The sequence below is a fragment of the Asterias amurensis genome, chromosome 16 (genome assembly GCF_032118995.1).
Source record: "Asterias amurensis chromosome 16, ASM3211899v1".
NCBI lineage: Eukaryota > Metazoa > Echinodermata > Asteroidea > Forcipulatida > Asteriidae > Asterias > Asterias amurensis.
Window position 1 is genome coordinate 13,739,273 of NC_092663.1, and position 15,878 is coordinate 13,755,150.

The 15,878-nt window shown below is 38.2% G+C and overlaps 1 protein-coding gene across 1 annotated transcript in view; it reads right to left on the minus strand.

The window, feature by feature from the left end:
• Positions 1 to 15,878, minus strand: part of LOC139948700 (PDF receptor-like) — a 126,859-nt gene that overhangs the window by 56,054 nt on the left and 54,927 nt on the right. The window contains exon 2 of the mRNA XM_071946960.1: positions 7,265 to 7,435. Coding sequence (XP_071803061.1) covers positions 7,265 to 7,325 — 61 coding nt within the window. The 5' untranslated portion in view covers positions 7,326 to 7,435. The remainder of the gene's footprint in view (positions 1 to 7,264; positions 7,436 to 15,878) is intronic.

The window sequence follows — 15,878 nt, forward strand, 5'->3', positions numbered from 1 at the left end:
CAATGCATGAGGGCGTGGTGATCCAGCCATGGTCATAGCCATAGCCAGTAGCCATAGCCAAGAGCCGTAGCCGTAACCGCCGTCTCGAACACGGCCCCTGAGTCCCGGTTGTTTAACCCTTAATCAGAGCATGTTGCTCGGTGTGTCATCATGGAGCGGTGCTTGTCACTTTGATTAGACAGTTCTGTTGACTCTCTCATGCACCATTAAATTTAGTGATAAATTGATCATAAGAACACATTAATTTGTGTGACTCGTCTTTATAAAATGGCAACCCAGCCCCAAAAACAGGTCATAGCAGGGGGATAAACCAGTCCCTAGCGATGCGACAGGACAAAAGTTGAGGAATAATGTACGCTAATGGTTCAATTGTCACATCATTAGAACAAAGCTGCAATCGTAATCACCAATGCTCGGGGATTGAAAGTGAACTCCAGAGAACTCTCTTCTTTTTCTAGAAGAAGTTATGACCCACATAACAGTTTCAATACGTGTTTGTTCTCTATCAGCACAACAAGAATTGGTGCGACGTCCGAAGCGATGACGGTTCGGTATAGTCTTTAAAAGTCTTTAAAGACAATGGACACTTGGTAATTGTCAAAGACTATAGCCTTCACAGTTGGCATACCTCAACATATGCATAAAATAACAACCATGTGAAAATTTGAGCTCAATCGGTCATCAAAATTGCGAGATAATAATGAAAGAAAAAACACCCTTGTCACACGAAGTTGTGTGCGTTTTCGAGACCTCAAGTTCTAAATCTGAGGTCTCGAAATCAAATTAGTGGAAAATTACTTCTTTCTCGAAACCTGTGGCACTTCAGAGGGAGCCGTTTCTCACAATGTTTTTTACCATCAACCTCTCCCAATTACTCGTCACCAAGAAAGGTTTTATGCTAATAAATATTTTGAGTAATTACCAAAAGTGTCCACTGCCTTTAAAGGCACTTTTGGTAATAATTTACCCAAAATAATTGCTAGCATAAAAACTTACTTGGTAATGAGCAAGTACAGTATAAAACTATGAGAAAATGCCACCTCTGAAGAAACGTGTTTTTTGAGAAAGAGGTAATTTCTCACTCAAGTGTTAAAAAACTTCGGGGCCGGAGGGCTGTTATGGTGAATCTGAATCTGATTTAAAGAGATGGAAAAGCTTTGTAATGGAAATAGCACACCAACTTGTTGTCTAAAAGACAAAGGAATTAAGTTTAAGACGGCAGAGGAAAATCCTTCAAGAAAAACTCATACAGACAGGAGGGGACTGAACTACCCAATCAACATGCAAAGCTAAGGTCCGGGTATCAAACCAGGGTCCACATAATAAAACAGACTGGGGTGAAAGGCAGGGCAGAAACTACTAGGCCAACCTGACTGCCAATATATTGAAGATATTGACAACAAAAAGAAGAGATGGTCAACATAATAATAATAATATCGAAGTCTTATATAGCGCACGTATCTACCAAACAAGGTACTCAAGGCGCTGAGATATACCAACTTTCAGAAAGATAGGTTATTGCAGTAATAATATATAAGGCTAGATAGCGCCAGTTGGTACAGTGCCGGCATGTTTAAACACAGTACCAGTCAGTTTCCCTTTGTAACTCAAAATATTTAAAATTTATACTCCATCAGGTTCCCCTTGTGATTATTTTTTTCTTTCTAGCTATGGATCCCCAAAGTTAGCCCAACCCTGTAGCCCGACCATGTAGTCCAACCCTGTAGCCCCATAGCCCCAACCTTGTAACCACAACCTTGTATCTTATTTGAGCCCAATCTCATATCTAATTATAGCCCCAACCTTGTATCTATTTTTAGCCCCAACATTGTATCTAAGTATAGCCCAACCCAGTATCTAGTTGAGCCTCAACCTTGTAACCAAATGAAGATCGAACCCCAATGGAACATCAACCTTGCATGCAACAAACCATAAACAGAGTTGTTGTTCTGTCTTAACATCTGAAGACACGGCCACAAGATGTACGTTAGTATAGACATGCCAAAATGGCCACAGTTTAGGTAAAGCGACGGGGTTATACTCTATGGCCGTGCATGTGTAAATAAAAGTAAACATTTCGCAAACTTATTATTTTCTTCATCCAATGCAGTTTTATGTCTACCGTTCTTTTTTTCTCTTCACACCATGCTCTATCAAGAAACACACAGAAGTGCGTCTGGATTATGATTGGATTCTTACACAATTTTTCTCGACGATTACTTAAAACGATTGGTTCCAATACAACAGCATAATACCTAGTAAGCACTCAGATTAAGAATTCGTTAATTTAGTTTTTGGCGTAATCGCTCGAGACTACATCGAGTCTTTAAAGGGTCCGGGTACTTTTTGGGTAACACAAACTCAATGTCCACATATTTAAATTAATAAACTAACTTACACGGTTTATAGATAATGATGGCAGAAAGCTTCAATTTAAATATTACTTGCTGAGGTGCTGAAGTTTTGTTTTAGAAATTGTTAAACAGTGTCTCGAACATTATTTTAGCATTTACAGTTTAATTTAGGGCCTACTAAGGGTATCACTATCATGTGACTCTCCTGAAAACATCGCTTTTTGATTTTCACTTTTGTTTTTCTCAAAATATTTTGACAGTAAAGAAGCTGAAACCTCTGCACGTAAACACATATATGACATACATCTTTATTTACAGTGAGTAGAGATTCATGTCATGGCCAAAAAAATTATCTACAAAAGGTTTTAAAACCCTTTAAAAGAAAAACTGCCTTAAGGCTAACGTTTGCCACAGTGTTTGTCGGGTATTAGTCGAGTGATGTTATCAGCGCGCTCTCTTAGTTCGCAGTGATACCGCTAAACCTAAATTAAGACTTTTTTGTGTCTGACATTTGAAAAAAAAGTTGACGTCGCCATTTAATCTTCTTTAATACAATGTTCCACGTGACCTGTTTAGACCTGGCAGACAGATTTGTATTTTTTTTTTTTTATTATTAAGGCTACTTTAATTTTTTTTAGTTATCTTGAAGATTTGTGGAAGAGGGGGATCAAATCTATAAAACAAGATCGATGTCGTTCGGACTGGAGCTCAAATATAAAGTTCACTGGGACATACTTTACGTTGCCGATATGGACATACAATAAACTGAGAGGGCCTCGGGCACTATTGGACATTTCATCTGTACATCATAATTGGACAAAGTGAAGTAATTTGGTTTGGAAGAGTTTTTTTTTCTTTCTCTCATTTATTTTGATTGACGAACGTTGAACGTTCAGAAAAGGTCAAGATGTTATGTTGTATTTGTTGTCTCATATTATTTTTATCTCATCAAATTTGAGTTTGACTTAATTTGGACACCTTTGGTAATTGTCAAAGACCAGTCTTCTCACTTAACGTATCTCAACATAAGCACAAAATAACAAACCTGTGAAAGTCTGAGCTCAATTAGTCGTCGAATTTGCGAGATAATAATGGAAGAAAAAACACCCGTGTCACACGAAGTTGTGTGCTTTCAGTTGCTTGATTTCGGATCTCAAAATCTAATTCTGGGCTCGAAATCAAATTCAAATATTTTAGTGGAAAATTAATTCTGTTTTTATAAACTACGTTCTTCAGAGGGAGCCGTTTCTCACAATGTTTTATACTATCAACAGCTCCCCATTGCTCGTTACCAAGTTGGGTTTTATACTGACAATTTATTTTTTAGTAATAACCAATAGTGTCCACCGCCTTTAATTACTTTCTTTAAAGACACTTGACACTATTGGTAATTGTCAAAGACCAGTCTTCTCACTTGGTATCTCAACATATCCACAAAATAACAAACTTCAGAATATTTTAACGCAATTGGTCGTCGAAGTTGCGAGATAATAATGGAAGAAAAACATCCTTGTTACACGAAGTTGTGTGCTTTCAGATGCTTGATTTCAAGACCTCAAAATCTAATTCTTAGGTCTCGAAATCAAATTCAAATATTTTAGTGGACAACTAAATATGTTTTGAAAACTACGTTCCTTCAGAGGGAGCCGTTTCTCACAATGTTTTATTCTATCAACTACTCCCCATTAATCATTACCAAGTAAGGTTTTATGCTAATAATTATTTTGAACAATTACCAATAGTGTCCAGTGCCTTTAGCCATGCATTGGTGTTTTATACTTTATTTATTTCTTGTATTTTTAAATCTTCGAAGTTTAAGTAAATTGTTATCTCTTTGTAATCTTGACTTCGGCTGATACAGTCTTTTTTTAATAAACTATTTCAAATCAAATCATCAAATCAAACCAATAAATATATTGAAGGGAGGAGGGATATGTTTGTATCGAATGAAAGTTAAGACCATAATTGTTTAGACTCAACCCCCCCCTCCCCCACGCACTCACCCACCTTTCCTAAAAAGGTGGGGGCTACGATCATTTCGACATTCCGATAAACGAACAACATTATACACTGGCCTGTCATCGAGGTATATGAAGAATGGTTATTAGCAAGAGTGAATTGTGGCGGCAAAAGGAAAAATTATCATAAAATATCTTACCTTGATTCTACCAGGGTTCTTATATATCCCGGTATGTTGCCATGAAACAATTTGCGTTCAATTAACTGTTAACGAGCTACCGGTAATAAACAATGACAGTTTTTTATTTGATGATCCCGCGCGCTTTAAACGTGAAGGTATGAAAGAAGACTAGCTAGCGTGATTTCGACCACAGGAGGCCCTTTAAAATGCGCACAATTTGACATATTGCAAAATTGTTTCAGAAATGACATTGCAAAGAAGATGATGATAGTGTACCTTTAAAGGGTTATATACCTTTTTGTAGATAAAGGTTTTGGCCATGGCATGAATTCCTCCCACTGTGAATGAAAATGTATGTAATATAATTTACCTGTAGAAGTTTCAGCTTCATTAGTTCGCAGGCTTTTGAGAAAGAAAAAAAAGTGAAAATCACAGAGCAAAGTTTTCTGGAGAGTCGCGTAAATCCGTTGCATGCTAAAAAGAAATTCGTCTCACTGAGGCAAAAAAAAAAATCCGTTTTGATCCAATTAGTCACAGAATTTGCAAGAGAATAGTGAAAACAAAACCTTGTTGCATTACTTTGTGGGCTTTCGACACAATTTCGTCTGGTGCCTTAACAGAATCCAGGGTAAAGACTGGAGCGAATACGGGTCGTGCAAATAGAATCCTTGTTGCGGATTGAATACGAGCCCCATTAGATCCCGGTGTTTATATTGGAATTTACGGACTTTAATTCACCCTCGTTTAGCGCTTGTTTCATGGAAACAATAACAAGTCCGAACGATCTGACTTTAAAACAATCATAATATCGTTATACCAACAGAAGGACATGATCCGGGAAAAGAAAAAAAAGAGCTCAAATTGTGTCTACTTTCCGTTTGTTCCTTGGTTTTGTTAGATTTTCCTCCAAATATTCCCAAAATGAACTTTTGAGTTCACTTTTTTTTTTACAAAAACAGTCTTTTTAAAAAGTCTAACGAAGGAACATGTTTTTTTTCTAAACTTGGTGAAAATCAAATTTATTCAAAATTAACCATGTGGAAATGCCACCCGCTTCGAACATGTTTTGACGTTCATGCAGTTCGTGCCCATATCTCTTGATTATCGATGAGGGCAGGGGAGCCATATACAACGGTTACAGGTGTGTTGTTGCGCAAGGGTTATTTCTAAAATGCCCACTTAAAATAGTTACGTGTTTGGAAGGAAAACTAACCACCAAATAATTATCACAATTCGAAGTTCACTGACGCGGTTTGCATATTGTTTTTTTTTCATTTTGCTCTCCTTAGTAAATTTGTCCTAAAATGCCTCTACATGTTTGGTAACTTAATAAATGGATATTTGCATCAGGGATTAAAAATATTAATATTGGTTTTACACATATATGCCGATTTGTGTTAGCACTGTGTACTCAATCGTTTCGAGAACTATGGAGAAAAAAATCACAGGCATATTACTCGGGTTTCGGTTATATTGAGCTTTTAGCTAATACGAGTAGTCCTACAACCTTAAAGAAACTTTCTTTTACGTAGAACTGACACTTCGACACTACTATCCAATATCGTTAAATGGCATTAACCCACACCTGTGACGTCATGGTATTGTTAAATCGCTCCATTATTTTGCACGAATGGCGCGATGGTTACATCTATTCACCCATTGTGCATAAAAGAGTTAGGGTTGAAGTCAATGACGCCATGGACCATATATTATTTTGTTTTTAATGGTTTTTAACACAGGTTAATAGAGCTACACATGTATTGCAAAATAATCGTTAACACTTTCCACAGCTACATTATTAAATTATTATTTAGCTGAGATGTTAAAAAATAATTATAGAACTACAACAGTAATTTAAGCAGGTCTTAAAGTCAGATAAATCAATTTCATTTTAACCAGTGTTTTTGTTTTTTGTTTTTATTAATTCAAAATGCTTAATTTACCATACACAAACATGGTAAGTGAGTAGACCGAGAAAGTTGGCTACAACATCATCTGATAATCTGTTTCTATCACTAACTTGTATAAATTTACTTAAAGTCAAGAAACAAAATTACTTATCTGCTGCCACTTTCGCTCCCGATCTACGATGCCACTGTCGAAGGAACGAGCATATTTCCTAAATGTTGGTCTTCGTCCATTGTTCACACACCACCAGTGGTGTTCACTGGAGTGAACGAGCTTACGTAATACATACAAACAATTGACTTAAAAATTAAACAATATCGCGCCATTCGTGCGAAATAATGGAGCGATTTTAACAATAGCATGACGTCACAGGTGTGGGTTAAGTCGCATAATGCCCTCGGTGAACGCGCCATTCGTGGGTACGAATGGCCCTCGGGCTTCGCCCTCGGGCCATTCTTACCCACGAATGACGCGCACCTCGGGCATTATCCTATACCTAAATTTCTTTGTCACAGAAACAAAGGCACAAACATTTTTTTTTTTTTCAATCATAAAGACTTTTGTTATAAATATATTCTCCTTTGATGTATGGATATACACTTCAAAAACTATGGGGTTAAAGACTCTGGACACCTTTATTGTCAAAGCCCAGTACTCTCACTTGGTGTATCCCAACATATGCATAACATAACAATTATGTGAACAATTTGACTCAATTAGTGCACAGTGCCTTTTTAGAGAAATTTCGAACGGGTAACTGAGACACATGTTCCGTACATCCTTTTTTTTCAACAGTAAGAGGCGTTTTGATTTTTACGACCACGATCGGGTCGCTCGGGCGGTGCTATCGGGGTAGACTCACCTCTTTCCTCGGCATAGAATTGTTGGTAGATCCCGTCACATTCATCCTCACTCCGGACCATCTTGGAAGAGAGGGTTGTCTTAATCACTGGTCTATTCCTTCAGCATCAAGCCACTTAAAGAAGATGATCGGCTCACGCTCTTACCCCTCCTCAATAATCCAATCCACTATCTAGGAGAGAGAAAGACGGAGTTGAAAAAAAAATACGATTCTGAGATTGACTGTCAGTAAGTCGCGGGTTTAACGAGGAAACTTGAGATGGCTGCCGTTGAACGGTTTCCTCTAGATATAGTCTCTGATACGTGGCGCTAGCTTCTGGCCACATCAGCCAGCGTCATCTGTGTGCTGTGTACTTCGATGCCTATCACACAAGAGTTAATATGGCAACCACACGTCGCGGTTTTTACTTGCACTAAGTTTCGCTGAGCATTGTGGAATTTGCGCGCGCAGCACCAGGCAGCCGTCATATCGTCTGCAGTGATGCTTGGATCTATCAATCACCATCACCTGAAGCTCGCCCTATCCTTCCAGCTTCCACCCATCACATCTCGCGTCATCGTTTTCCATGTGTGTGTTTTTCTCTCACATAGTGATGGGGCTTGAGCCATGTATCCTAGTTCTTTTGCTATAATACGCACCGCCTTTTTTTTCTCTTGGAGTTGTTTGTACAAGCAGTTGATTATCCAGCGGGCCTGTTGGAACAACACCCCGGGAAAGAATGAGCTGAAACACGGGGGAAGTGTCGCCCTGAAACACGCTCAGGGGTTCATAGTACTACTTGATCACTGTGAATCACCATTCACCATATGTGTACAATGTTCTTTTCGAGGGTACTGTTTCACAGAACTCCAACTGTATTTCTATATTCTCTTGGACTTGCCTTTGGCTTGATACTAAACTAGGCTGAATTTAGTGCAAGTAATGAATTCTGACCAACGTAGTCTGTCGTATAGTGAAAGAGCATACACTGCAACTACGTTAAACTGATTCGTTTTGGCTTCTATTTGCGACACTGCACCGACATACAGTAGTGTTAATTATCAAGCAAACTGTGAACGTATTATAAGTTCAATGAATTGATGTACGCTTGGCAATCTAAACCTGTCTTGGGTGTGGAGAGCCAAAGAAAAACATGTCTAAGTTTGCTATTGACACAAATTAACTCAATTTTTGACTGTTTGGTAAATTTACACATTGTCGGGCTGTCATGCTTTTTAAATTTACAAATACACCGTGGATCTAGATCTGAAAGTGCTATATTTAAATAGTTAATGAGCACTAATTTATTTAATCAGTTCACTTTTTGTTTAAATCAAATACAGCTGAACGTTTGGAAACTATCGGGGCAAAGTCAATTTAAAATGCAAATTTTTCATGTTGTCCTCCCTACGCGTTTTGCAAACATATCCGTTCAATTAATCAATCACTTAATTAAATCAATCAATCAATCAAAAGTGGTGCACAGAGTGCCAGAATCAAACATGTTCTGTAAGGCGCTGAGGCACAGGTGTTGCATGATTGATCAGCTTGTAACATTAATGCTTTTAGGGGTGTCTTGAATGAGGTAGTAAGGTGTCGTTTCTAACAACAGTTGCGTTCCATTTGTATAGTATGATTCATAATTTATGTTTATAAATGCCTTCCATTTTAATATTTTATAAATTTAATTCAATTCAATTCAATTCAATTCAATTCAATTCAATTCAATCCAATTCAATTCAATTATGCAGTAACTATACCTTTGTCAAAATTGGGCCGGCCCATCTCCAATCCTATCCTTGATTTCGTTCCAATGGCAAAATGACGTGATAAAGGGCAACAATGTAACATAAGGTGGAAATCGCGAATACTGTGTCCGTAATGAACGTATTTTAGCTTTGACACCGGCTGCGGATATGGCTCTACATGACGGCTACGGCTAACTATGGCTACTGATATTATCAAATGATAATGGCCGTGACAACAGCTGTAACTAATCAATCATACGCGGCTAAACAAACCATTACTGCACTGCACTGCGTTTTATTTCTTAAAGGCACTGAACACTAGTGGTTATTATTACTCAAAACGATTGTTAGCATAGAAACTTACTTGGTAACGAGCAATGGGGAGCTGTTGATAATATAAATCATTGTGAGAAACGGCTCCCCCTTAAGTAACGTAGTTACTGAAAGATAGCTAATTTCTCACTCGGTACTAAAATACTTCGGCTTGTTAAAAGCCTTTTAATATGCATCTGACAGCACACAAAGTAACAAAACAAGGGTGTTATTTCTTTTTCTTTTAGATTATCTTGCATCTTCGATGACCAATTGAGCCCAATATTAACAGGTTTGTATAATGTTTGAATACATCAATTGAGAACAGCCTTCAATTCCGCCACATTCTTCCTAACTTGGGATAATCTTAGGACTTAGAGCGGGTTAAACTCCGTATCCATAGACGTTTATGACGCATTGAACCCATCCTAAGTTAGGACGAGTTACTCGTCCTAAACTCGAGATAGGATTAACCCTAGCGTTTCGTTAAACCGGCTGCAGTACCTTTAAGAAGAAGAAGAAGAAAAAAAAGAAGACACATTTACAGTGACTTGCTTGGTGGAAGATGCATTTTGAATTGTGTCAGATCGATAACACTTAATCCGACTGTTGAAGGTTCGTATGACCGAGAGAAGACGACCATCCGTCAAGGGCAGATTGGCGATGAAGCACGGCCCATGAGTGGTGTGGATCATCGGGTGATTGCCCGGACAAAGTGCTACATAATACGTCAACCTACAGAAACAGATGGCGAAATCAGCAGAATGGGTTTACCGCTAGGAGCTGTCGTCTATATTTTTAGCTGAACGATTTGGACAGGGGGAAAGGGGAGAAAATTGAAATGCATTATGAGAGAGTGCTGTGATAACCCCGTGGACCTCTTCAGGGCACAGCCTATGATGAGTAGCACGCAATGCTTTGTTAATATCCCACCCAAACTAGATAAATCGTAAGAGAAAGAGGATAACGATGGGAATGAGGACACAAAATAGACCCTTGTGGTACAATCCAAAGCGTTTCAGGACACACGTTGTAAAAAACTCACAGATTATGGAATGATTTAAGTCATTAAGGGAGCACAAAATGCTGCTTTGTGTATGTAAGGCCGTGTCCGAATAAGTGGCTACAGCTACGGCTACGGCTAGATTTCCGCGTCACCACGCGGTGAGGTATAGGACGTCCTTCGCAACACCTTTAGCAACAGCCGTAGCCGTAGCCATAGCCTCAACTTCGGATTCGGCCTATCCCTCCCAAAACTAGACATAATAAGATAAAAAGGTTCACTATGAGGGAATAAGGACACATAACATAACATTGTGGCACATTTCCAAACGTTTCTGGACAGACGTTGTAATCAGTATTATAAGATTACTGAATGAATTAAACCAACGTTTTGGCCGAGACTGGAGCTCGAGAGGTCACAAAATAGACCCTTGGGGTACCTCTACATTCACTGTCGGCCGGTGGCATAGTCATCAGTCTTAACCTCTACCACTACCAGTACAAATACTTGTCTCTCTCTGAAGGTTTTTGTGTAACACAATATCGCCAAACCGGCCAGTCCTGTCAAGTTAACGCACCACGTAAGATCCAAAGATCAATTAAACAAACGCATGGACCATCACAAACGGAAATTTAATTCGAGAGGTACGTCTATAGCCTTTACCGGAGACCAAGATCAAAGGCTTTAGCTGCAGTGGGTAAAAACAAAACCGCGGGAATATTGTAGTTATCCGAATAAATCGCGTAGATATCGCGTTCACCTCTACATCGCAGCACTGTAACCGAGAACCAACGACAACTATCTCCTTTCAATTTTCATTTTGGTTGTATCCATATACGCTGATGTGTGTTAGCACTGTATACTCAGTACTTTCCAAAGTTCTGTGGGAAAAAAAATCACAGGCATATTACTTTCCTTTCAAGTTATGTATTTAACATGTTTCCGGAGCAATCAGACACAACTTCACCCAAAGTAAATATAAAAGACAGGCAATGATTGAAGCACTAAATCTGTAATCACAATTTGGCATCATCGAAAGAGCGCCATTTGTTTTAGAGCATTGCGATGGTTTGATTCGTTCATTTTGCACTGTTTTTCTGTTTCACAAATCAAGAAATAGAATACGGGGGGATTATTGGTGTACGTTATCAGCAGCCTCGCCAGGGGATTTGGCGACCCTGCCGGTTGACGATTGGTCGTTCATCTCGCTCATGTGAAGTCCCTGAGATATATACATTATATATATTTGTTTGTACTTGTTTATGGTCATGAAGAAAGTCCGGTTTAAATCGAAAGCTAAGGCCATCTACCCTTAAATCATTTTGGTATCTTACTACGCCTTGTGGCTGCTCAGCCTTGCAAACGATTTTATTGATTAACAAAGCGCGGGCATGCTAATGCCCGATACTTTAATAATACTTAATATAGGATTTTTCTTTTAGATTTCGAAAGAGTCGATTGCCTAAGACTTTAATAAAACCTAATATTAGATTTTTCTTTTAGATTTCGAAAGACTTGATTTCATCGATTTGGTTATTACTTCACTGATCCGACTTTCCGAAGGAGCAATGAGGTTTTCCTAAGGAGGTTATCGATACTTGCCTTGCTGTGTCAATACAAAATCGATACAATTTACAGTTACAAAATGTACTTGATTTTGTACATAAATAACGTGTCCTTACAAAAAATAATGCGTAGTGTTGTTCACAGAACACTAGATATGTTTTCTGAAATCAATATTCTGTTCAAAGGTCTCCCGGCCAAAAAGCAATTAAAACGTAGTTTTATTTCACAGTCATTATGGCTCATTCAATTTCGTTTGGAAAATGAATCGCTCGGTCGCATCATCATTCAATAGCGAGAAGGAGTAATTCAATTTCAAAGGTACTGTACCCATAAGATTCATATTCAGTAGGTCACAAAAACATCATTCATTCGTAAAAGCCAACAGCAAGGGACAGGTCAACCATTTTAAATTTTAAATTTATGGTATACATAATTTCATCTCAATAGTAGTGAAATTGACACTGCAAAAACCGGGATGTTAAAGGTTTGTTGGCACGACAAAAGGCACAGACTTTTCTATAAACTTAAAGATCATGATGGTAAAAAAATTCCCCTAAAATATTACTTGTGGAGGTGCCGTAGTTTTTTCAAAAAATTAAGAAAAAACTATTTCGCGAGAATTATTTTAGCACGGAACGGGTTTACGCGACTCTCCTGAACAAAAATTATGTTTGATTTTTCACTTTGTTATTCTCAAAAACTTAACGGCTGATGAAGCTGAAACTTCTTCGGGTAAATTCAACTTTGTGCAAAAGCTCAACCTCGAACTTAAAGGAACGTTACAGTATTGGTAAGAAACAAAAATCGTGAAGACCACAGATTTACATAAAACTTACACGGTCGAATGATGACGATACTTGAAAACATCCCTTGAAATATGTCTGTCTGAAATGTCATATTTGATGAGAAATAAAAAATCTAACTTCGCGTTTGGAGTTTACCGCTCAGTGAGCGTTTTATTCATGTTTATTTTGGCATAGATGCAATGCAGAATTTGTAATCGGGTTTTCACTATTCTCTCGTGACCCAGATGTCCGATTGATCTCGAACTTATACAGGTTTGTCAGTTTATGTATATGGTGGATTACATAAAGTGCTTGTACTGCCAGCAACTGTTTTGTTAGCAAAAACCAATTCTGTAGTGTAGCTTTAACATACAGGGCCCATAATTGGGGATCCTTGACCACTTATTAGAATGGAACAAAGATACAGAGACAACAGTAGAAATGCAAAATCAACCGTCGAAAACATATGGCATATGTTAAATTTGCATCGGGGATAAAGAATATCAGTTTTCGGTTTTGACCTTATTCGGTTCTACAGCAGTGTCTTACCAACTAGACCACCAAGAAGGTCATGGGTTCGAATCCCAACCGAGTAATATGCCTGTGATTTGTTTTCTCAACAGAGCTCGGGAAAGTACTGAGAATACTATGGTAACACACATCGGTGTAAGGGTAAAACCAAGGTAGAAAACATGTTTTTATTTAGGCCTATTGCGATTTGAAGGATTCTTGATTTCGAGATTACATCATACCTTGGTAAGCTCAGCCTCCCCTTGCCCTTGCGAATTCCACGCTAAAGGTCATCAAGAATTGACAAGTCAGGCATAAATGATGGAAGGAGTGAAAACGCTTTTGCAAGTTCATTTGAAGATTAGAAGAGGGATTCATTTTGAATCTGCCATTCGGGTTGTAGCTGTTTAAATTACGCATCCGACTGCAGTTTTGGTATAGTTAAATTTATTGAAAGTGTTCTAATTCCGCTCAGGAAATTTATTTTCTTTATTGATTTTGTTTTATTTAATTATTTATTTATTAGACAGGGTAGTCTTGTCAGTTTGACAACTGCTATCCCTAAAAAGGGCCATGTGTATAAACAGTACAACTTAAAATAGGACAATAGTTAAATTACCGATCAATAAGAAAACAAAATAAGAGATTTGTGTCTTTATGCATGACATTTCAGCATAATACGCCTCTCTTAATATTCATGCATGACGTCATAGTTGTTACCCAAAATGAGGCTATAGGCGCACGTCCGCCAACACTTGCAGTGACTGCGCATCTAAGAGCCTCACTTTGGATTAGCATTGTGAGGTAACTCGTGCATAAATATTTAGAGAGGCGTATTGCTTCTCGTCACCTAGACTTGACTCAAGCCCCAATCCCGTGCCATCCCCAGGAAACTACTGTTTTGTGATGCTCGGCATTCCAAAACCTGTTCCCCATTCTCGGGACCACATTTTTACGGCGGGCGCGCACTGTACTGTATGCTACGGGTTGTTTCATAGTAAGTTGAGGTAATAGCTTAGGGACCTCTCACACGAGAATGGGACTTGAATCAAGTCTACTCGTCACCCGGAGTGAAGTGGAAACGGAGATGATTGCTATGTGAATGTGGAAAGATCCATTCGCCCGTGTGCTCTCATTATTGGTACCTTCTGGAGACAAAGGAAAAAAAAAAAAAAAAAGGTAAATAAAAGGACTCCATGAGGAAATTCTAAAGACTTGGGTGCCCCACAGAGGAAACTTGTGTACAAAGTTTATTGGAAAAATCTTGAGTACAGGGACAATGGAAAGAACAAAAGATTTTTCCACAGAGATGCATTTTAGGAGGGGTGCTGCATATTCCATAGAAGTTCAGGGAATGCTGTGGGTTATATAAAACATGAGTCGCAATGCTCAGTTTCATTTTAACCCCCCCCCCCCCAAAAAAAAAAAAATAAAAAAAAAAAAAACATCAGGTGTGTTTCCCGCCTCTTAACCTTGGACCATGCTTCATTATTGTGCGCGGTGTTTAACATACACAGAGTGATAATGAATTCGATTAACAGACGCCACCTGCTTTTTTTCCAGGGGAAGACCAAACGCTACGGATAAGGTCATTGCATCCATAGTTTACGTCAGGGTGATAAACCTGTATCTAGTCTACACCTTCGATGGGTGAAAGACTTCTTGTTCGTTAATCTTCTTGCTGCTTATCTTTTAAATCTGTTACATCTGAATGTCAATGTAAAACATCCAATGTGCTGATATTTTTATCCGGTATAAAGATGGCGAACAAATTAAATAAACAAATCACATTACACGTGTGCTTAGGGGTGAATTTAAAATTTACATTTCTCTCTGACGAAATTTTGCGAGTGAAACAAAAATCAAGTTTTGGGCAATTATGCTTTGTGTTTTCAGGGGACACAATCTTCCAAGCACTTTGTGGGAAATGGTACACATTTAGTGATTGAAGTAGGCCAGCGGCGAGAAACAAAAGTGAATAATAGTTTGATTTTGTGCACGATCACACTTTTACGTATTGCAATTTAGCAACTAGAAAAAAATAAAAGGTCGGAAGAAGATTCGAAGATTTAAAATAGTATTGTGTTGTCATGATAAAAAAAAATGTTTTTTTCTTCTTTCCTGTCTATAAGAAGAATATACACTAGTAAAACAACAAAAGACAACACGAATACAGACATTACAAGGTTGCAGTAAAGGCCTTTCTCACGCAGTTAGACCTAAAGTATACATATTCATGTAGCACTGTAGTTGTGTGTTAAAAGCCTCATAATACAAAACGGAGCACCGTGCTTCTTTAAGCTTGTAAATTGGAAAAACGTTATTCATGTTATGTTCAGATTTCATCCACCAACAAAAATGCTGCAGGGCAAGCTGTCCTACATTTTGTGACTCTTGGGAATACAAAAGGATTGGGACTCGTCCGGGGATGAAAGACAGAAAGAACAATAATGAAGAAACAGTGGAGAGATGAAAATAAAGAAAATATCACTGCGAAACCCATCAGGATTTATGGTGTTTTAAAGGCACTATAGCACCGGACACGTTGGTAATTGTCAAAAACTAGTATTCGCACTTGGTGTATCCTTACTTATGCATCAAATAACAAGCCTTTGAAAATTTGGACTCAATTGGTCATCGAAGTTGCAAGAGAATAGTGAACGAAAAACAACCGTGTTGCACAAAATGTGTGTGCTTTCAGATGCACAATA